This window comes from Lipotes vexillifer, unplaced genomic scaffold, assembly GCF_000442215.2.
Source record: "Lipotes vexillifer unplaced genomic scaffold, Lipotes_vexillifer_v1.1 scaffold684, whole genome shotgun sequence".
In the NCBI taxonomy this organism is placed as follows: Eukaryota; Metazoa; Chordata; class Mammalia; order Artiodactyla; family Lipotidae; genus Lipotes; species Lipotes vexillifer.
The window spans coordinates 507,584-515,132 of record NW_006797362.1 but is presented as its reverse complement, the minus strand read 5'-3'; the positions used below and the strand labels follow the sequence as shown (position 1 = coordinate 515,132).

Below are 7,549 nucleotides of genomic sequence, written 5' to 3'. Positions count from 1 at the left end.
GGGCCTCTCACTGTTGTGGCCTCTCCCATTTGCGGAGCACAGGCTCCGGACGCGCAGGCCCAGCGGCCATGGCTCACGGGCCCAGCCGCTCCGCGGCACGTGGGATCCTCCCGAAACGGGGCACGAACCCGCGCCTCCCGCAACGGCAGGCGGACCCTCAAGCACTGCGCCACCAGGGAAGCCCAAGAGCTAATTTTTAAACATACAAGGGGCTCTCAAAAATCACTTAGAAAGAACATGACTTTCAAAAAAGGATAAAGGATACAAAAGGCAGCTAAAAGAAAAAAGATATAAATGTCTACTAAGCCTATGAAAAGATACTCAAAGAACCTATTAATAAAAAAACAAAAATTAAAACAAGATGCCAGTTTACACTATCACATCAAAAAGACATAATAACTAATGTTGGTGAAAACAAAGGGCAACAGGCCCTTCCATACACTAGTGAGAATATAAACTGGTACAACATTTTCTGAGGTATAATTTGACATTCAATTTTAAATGTACATAATTTGACCCAGCAATTTTTCTAGAAACTTATGCTGTGAACTTCCAGGTGTAAAATCTTATATATACAAATGTGCACCACACTATTGCCACAGCATTGTTTGCTTTTATTTTGGACCCTTACTTTGGATTATATGTACTTTTATTTTGGATTATATATACTTGATTACCACATGGAACAATTTCTACAACTAGTAATATTTTCATGATAAAAAACCTAACAATAGCTTTTTAACTGGAGGGTGAAATGCTCCAGGATTATACTATACTGGGTAAAAAGCACTATATAAGCGTTACTATAATCAGTACCATAAAAGCCACTATTACAGCCAGAGTCAAAGTTATTCAGTAATTTATTCACTGCTAAAAGAAGGAGATGAGTTAAACCAGCAACCTAAGCAGGAAACAATAGGTATTTTCAGACAGTCACAAATAATAGACTAAAACTCCCAGGTAGTGACTGTTAGCATGAGGTGTTCACCAGCAATCACCTACAGGCTTTTTCTGTTGGTACATCTAGGGGGAGTGGCTTTTCAAAATACACTTGCCTGGAATCTCCCCCAGATACTGATTTATTGGAGTAAAGCAAAATAGGAATGCAGGCAAATTAATTCCCAGTTATTAGATGGTGGGCTTTTTTTTTTTTTTTTTAAAGAAGAAAGGTAATGGCAGCTCTGTCCTATGTTATCCCTTGTGTAGAAGCCTGTGTCATATGGCAGGCCAGCAATTCTCAAGTGGAGTATCATGAGAGACACTAGTAAGGAATATAAAAAGAATTCCTAATAATCTTCCAAAGCTGCTGAGTAACTTCCTTTTAAAAAAAAAAAGAAAAAGCAGACTCAGGATTATCTCAACATCAGCCTCACACCAGCCTGTGTTGTGATGTGCATCTTGCTACAGAAGGAAAAGGGATGAGCAGTTACTCAGAATGAGCAGAGGAGTGGAGGGCAGGTAGTTTGAAACCATCCAATGGAGAATTCGAATTCTCCTCACCCCACTAGTGAGCAAAAATATATAGTTATAATTAGCTGAAAGCCACCTGCCAATGCCTAGAACAGTGTGAAGAGCTATGTGGTGCACTTTGTGATTTTAGTTACTTTGACTTTCCGTGTTTTACCTACAGATATTCTTTAATAAGGAAGAAAGCCAAGATAGATACACAGTGAAAGTTTGAGTACCACTGACATTGCATAATGATGTGAACAAAAACGATGCTATAAACACTTGTCAGTAGTTGTGTAAGATTACCAAATCAAAGGCAAAGCCAACAATGAAAGGGAAATTTGGAACAAAACACTAACCATGTTAGAGATCATGTTAAATTTTATAAATCCTAGGAACTATAACTTTGAACAATTAAACAAGGTTTAAGAAAGCTTTAACATGTTGGATATATTACAATAAAATACTTGATAGCAGAGCAAACCATAACACCCAAGAACACCTATTCTTTCACTAAATGATCTTTTCCATAGAACAAAGATCCACTTGCCTGGTGGGAAGATTATGGGAAATGATGTTTCAGCACAAATAACAAACCTTATAAAGGTCCCCCACCATAAGGCCTACCACAGTGCCCAGCATACAGTCAAGGTTGTGAATATGAATTATCCTCCGCATAAAGCCTTCTAGGAAATAACTGCAACCTCCTTCCAATTCCTGAACACTTTACAACACATAAGGGATTAGTCACAGTCTACCTTGTAATATGGTTGTGCATCTGTCTCATTGCTTCTAATTTATACATTAGGAAAACAGCATTATAGGAGGAAGCTAAGACACTGGTGTCCATTTTGTGTGAATGAGGTCTAAAGTCTTTTTCTTCTTTAGAATTATTTCATGTCATACAATTCTTCATACGTAAAATATCTCAATTCAAAAACAGCCTCACATAGGTTAATGGTCAATATGCTTGGTTTAAAAATCATTCAGAATACTCTCGTCTTTTCTCCATCTAAAATGTACCTATCACAGACATAAAACCTTTCACTAATTTTTCTTATAAGACACAATTTGATTAATTGTTATAAATTGTAAAATTCCTTAAAGAACAGAATCCCAGCATGGTGAGGGAAAACAGAAAGAAAGCAAGCCATGTTAGAGATGATGATACTAAATGCAATATAGTATCCTAGGCTGGATCCTGAAACAGAAAAGGGACATTAATGGAAAAACTGGTGAAATCCAAATAATGTCTACAATTCATTACTAGTACTGTACTGATGTTAATTTCTTCATTTTGACAAATGCACCACGGTTATGTAAGATTTTAATATTAGAGGAAGCTGGGCAAACGGTATATAAGAACCCTCTATACTATTTTTGTAACTTTTTTGTAAACCTAAAATTATTCCAAAATACAAAGTTTTCAAGATGACAACTATGGTGCTTGGATCTGTTTAGTTTATGTCTAGACAACTTTCAGGGAGTGAGGAGGATTAGGAAAACAGCCACATACGTGATTCAAGTTTCTCAAATTTGTGACTAATATTCCTGCCTATTCTCAGGGCAGTTGGCACTCAGGTTTCTATTTGGTTTGTACAAAGCTCTACAAATAGGACTTTTTTTTTTTCCCCTTAAAATCTCAAAAGGAAATGGCTTGCTTTCCCCTAGGTTTTCTTTTCTTTCTCATTATAACACAAAGCAACAGAGACTAGCACCAACGGTACAAGTTATAAAACATGCAACCCTTCAGGTTCTCATGATAAAGGAAGGAAAGGAAGTGTGAACTATTTTACAATTCCAGCAAAGAAAGCACTTAATCAACTTTTAAGGGGACACGGAGAGGAACCAGAGGAATCAGAATCAGTAACTATTCCACTGTGGTTTGGTAAAATTCACCTGTAATGCTAAAGAAGTCAACAGTATAGTAGAATCTACAGAATATTTGTTGTAATCTGTGCTTTTCCATACCATTACTCTATGCTATCCTAGTGTTACTACCCCGGTGTCCCAGATGTCCTAGCCCGCCGACAAAATAATTCTCTGTCCTCCCCAGCTTTGCACAGAGACACAGGAAAACCATTTGATTTAACTTAGATAAAATAACAGAAAGACGCAATCAATCTTCTCTCAAAGAAACATTTCTGCTTGTTTACCAATTACCTAACTATGAAAATTATCTGAGTGCAGAGAATAGGAAAAATCAAATAAAAGTTGTTTTGTGATATATGTTAGTGTAGTAAACATCCTTAGTTTGGACTAAGAAAAGTTTGGATTAAAAAGTACTTTAAGGGCTTCCCTGGTGGCGCAGTGGTTAAGAATCTGCCTGCCAATGCAGGGGACACAGGTTCAAGTCCTGGGCCGGGAAGATCCCACATGCCGCAGAGCAAATAAGCCCCGTGTGCCACAACTACTGAGCCTGTGCTCTAGAGCCCGTGGGCCACAACTACTGGGGCCGCATGCCACAACTACTGAATCCCGTGCACCTAGAGCCCGTGCTCTGCAACAAGAGAAGCCACTGCAATGAGAAGTCCACGCACAGCAATGAAGAGTAGCCCCCACTCGCCACAACTAGAGAAAGCCCGTACGCAGCAATGAAGCCCCGGTGCAGCCAAAAATAAAAAAAAATTTAAAAAATTTAAAAAAATTAAAAAAAAAAAAAGTACTTTAAGACAAATTCTGCCTATCATCAAAAACAGAATATTACTGAAATCATTTATTCAACATTCCGTTGAAAAAGAAATTTACAACCATTAACACTCTTTTTTGCAAAGTGTTGAGAAGAGGTAGGAAGACAAGTACTCTCAATCCTGTTGATGAAAATTTAAATTAGTACTGCCTTTCAGGAGGGCAATTTGGCTTTTTTTACCATTTTCTCCTTTTCAAAAACTCTTTCCTTGGCTTCTGTTATGGGTTCCTCTCTTCATTTTCCTTTTACCTTTCTTGTCTCCTCTGCTGATTTTTAACTGCTGTTAGGCTTTGGAGTTCTGGCCAAGCCATTTTCTTTTTAAGGAATTATACTTTCTCCCCAGATATTCTAGTCTGTGGCTTGGACTGTCCTCTATAATGCTGATAACTTCCAAGTAAACATTTACCAATCTTCTTTGCTAACTGCCCCTAGACTAGGATCAATCCCCTGACTAAAAGCTCAGGGTCATTCTGTACTTACCTTTTCACAACAATTCTAATGCTTGTAATTGTTCATTATCCCCAAGCTAGACTTGAACTTCCTTGAAGGCAAAAGCTGTGTTTTGTTCATTTCTAATCATTCATTTAATATTTAAGTTCTCACTATGTGCTTGGCACTGAACTAGGTCTTGACAACACAGCAGTAAACAAAAAGACTCTGCCCTCTTAGAGTTTATATTCTAATGGGATAAGAGAGACATTAAGTAATAAATATATACCAATTTGTAACAAGTGCTATTAAATAAAGGAGGGTAGGAGGGCTAGGAAGTATTGTAGGAGCTGGGAAGTTGCTATTTTACAGTGGTTATCAAGGAAAGCCTCACATATAACTGAAACCTGAAATAAGTGCAGCATGTTAAGTCACACATATATCTGGAGGGGAGGAGTCATCCACAAGGAGAATAGCAAGTGCAAAGGCCCTGAGGCAGGAACATAGTTATTGTGTGGGGAAAACTGTAAGAAGGCAAATGGAGTGGGGGGGAGGGTAAACACATGGGAAGGGAGGCTCTGAGCTGAGTGCCATGATCTGACTTTTGTTTTAAGGAATCACTCAGACATCTTTATGAATAGAGAATAAAGAATGGAAGCACTGACCCTCATTAGAACACTGCAACAACCCAAGAGAAACATAATGATGGCTTGAACCAAGGGAGTGGTGATGATGATTAGCTGGATTCTAGTTAGGTTTCGAAGATAGAACCCACAAGATTTGCTGATGAACCGGATGTGAAGAGAGAGGAAGAATCAACGAGAGCTTTTCAAAGGTTTAGGAAGAACAGAGTTGCCATTAACGTAAACAAGAAAGTCAGAGAAGCAATTTTATTTTCCCAGAACCCAGCAAATTGCCCAGCACACAGTAGACATTCAAATATTTATTTGTGAATTAAATTTAACTGAATAAACTCCCAAATGAAGCAGTGAACTCAGCGCTTTCCATGTGCTCTAACAGTGCCTTAATAACACCAAGAGTCTTAGCCAAGAACCAGCTTCAGTTTTAAATTTACAATTCTCCTGGATATAAAAGAAAACTGCTGTAAAGAGCTCTGTGACAGCCTGAGGATTCTTACACCCAAAGTAATTAACCTGTTCATTAATTATGTCATATTCCTGGAAGATAGAGAAGTGCAAATAGAACTAACTCCCTGGGCCAGAATTCATGGAAAATTATAACACTTCGTGATAAATTTTCAGAAAGTGACAAGACTGAACAAGTCCCCTAAAGAAATAAGCCATCAGTTACTCAGTATTTTTTTTAAAACGGCTTTTTTACCTCTAGCAGCAGGTCCCTCCCAAACGATTTCAATGAAAAATTAAAAGTTGTTGAGAACGTGAAATTTAGTACATCTTCCTCCACTTTTTCTGCCAAGTAGTGTAAATGAGCTTCACTTAGGAAAGAAATGGGTATCCTCACCAGATTTTCTAATCCAGCACCCTTACTACAGCTCCACGAAGAACCACAACGTTAGCAGAAATATATTCAAAGGCATTCTCCTAAAATAAAAAGTTACCAATCTTTCCTCCCTTCCGGTTACTTTAAAATTTTAACTGAAGCCTAAGTATCACCTCTCTTCCACATTAGTCTCCCTAATGCCCCACCCTAACCCAATGTGTTTAAAAAATGAAAATGCGCTCACAACTTTCGGTGAAAATATATCTTAGAAACCTAGATCGTTCGGAGAAACTGATCGTACTGAATTCATCAACAGGCAGTACTTTCCTTTTTTCCTATCAGTACAAGGCCCTGAACCAACCCAAACAAATCTGCTGAAATGCCAGCCAGATTCCCCGTATCTCCCCCGCTCCCTACTCCCAAAGCTGGCCTGGAAATAAAAGCCACTGACCACGGAGCCGAACAGAAAAGAACCACTGGTAAGCAAAAACAGGATTTTGAGAGGCAGGAAGGGCGAGAGTCAGATTTTCAACCACTACGTCTAAGCGAGTAAGAGCCTGGACTCCCCACAAAATATATTCTGCACCGAGCGGCACACATTCTTCCCTGCGGCTCCAAAAGCTCCGCACCCGGATTAGAGGCGAGGTGTTGGGAGGGTACTCTCCGGAGAGGAAGAGCTAGAACTACCTCGGGGGCAGTGAGTGCCCCAGGGGGGTCCGGCGCCCGAGGAACGGAGCGCAGATAAGCACGCGCGCCAGGGACTGATGCGGCGGCCCTTGGGAGCAGAACGCTCGGCGCCCACCACCAGACGCGGAGGCAGAGAGCCCCACTCGGGCTTCACCCACCCGGGTAGAAAGGCTGGAAAGGGCAGGATCAGGACCCCCGAAGAAGGGGCCTAGGAAGCTACTACTTCCCAGAAAACGGGCTGGGCGCCCGGGGGCGGGAGGTGGACGCTGCTGCTGACTCGCTTCTCCAGTCACCACTGAAATAGGGGAAGCCCTCCAGGGAGAGGACAGTGGGGAGTACGGATGGGGGAGGGGAGCACCAGAGCGAGGGGGGCGGCGGGCCCCTAGGGGACCGGGGCGCGGGATGGTGGGGCGCGCGCACCGGGAGGGGGAAGAGGGCGCACCCCCGGCCCGGAGCCAGGGAGGCGCGACCGCCCGCCGGACTCGGGAAACCCGGCCCGCCAGAAGGGTATGGGGCCGCCCTCCTCCCCGCCCCCACACTCACCATGTAGAGGGTGAAGGGCAGGCCGAGCAGAAAGAGCCACAGGTAGAGGTGCAGCGCGTTCACGAAGGTGGCCTGGTGCGGGTCGTAGTACCAGCCCCCGCTGAGCGCGGCCCACACCCCCTGCCGGAGGATCTGCAGCGTCTGCGACCCCATCCCCACCCGGCGCCGCCGCCGCCGCCGCCGCCCCCGCCGGGGCCGCCGCCGCCGCCCCCGCCGCCGCCGCCGCCCCCTGCACCGCCTCCGCCGCCGCCGCGGTATGGCCACTTGGCGCGCTCCAGGCCGTCGTCGCGG

At 42.7% G+C, this 7,549-nt stretch overlaps 1 protein-coding gene across 2 annotated transcripts in view; it reads right to left on the bottom strand.

Annotated features, from left to right (window-relative positions):
* Positions 1-7,505, bottom strand: part of PCNX1 (pecanex 1) — a 171,595-nt gene extending 164,090 nt beyond the window's left edge. The window contains exon 1 of one of the 2 annotated variants that reach the window (XM_007469296.1): positions 7,259-7,505. In XM_007469296.1, coding sequence (XP_007469358.1) covers positions 7,259-7,411 — 153 coding nt within the window. In that variant the 5' untranslated portion in view covers positions 7,412-7,505. The remainder of the gene's footprint in view (positions 1-7,258) is intronic. The other variant, XM_007469295.1, reaches the window with a different exon arrangement.
* Between the last annotated feature and the right edge of the window lie 44 nt (positions 7,506-7,549).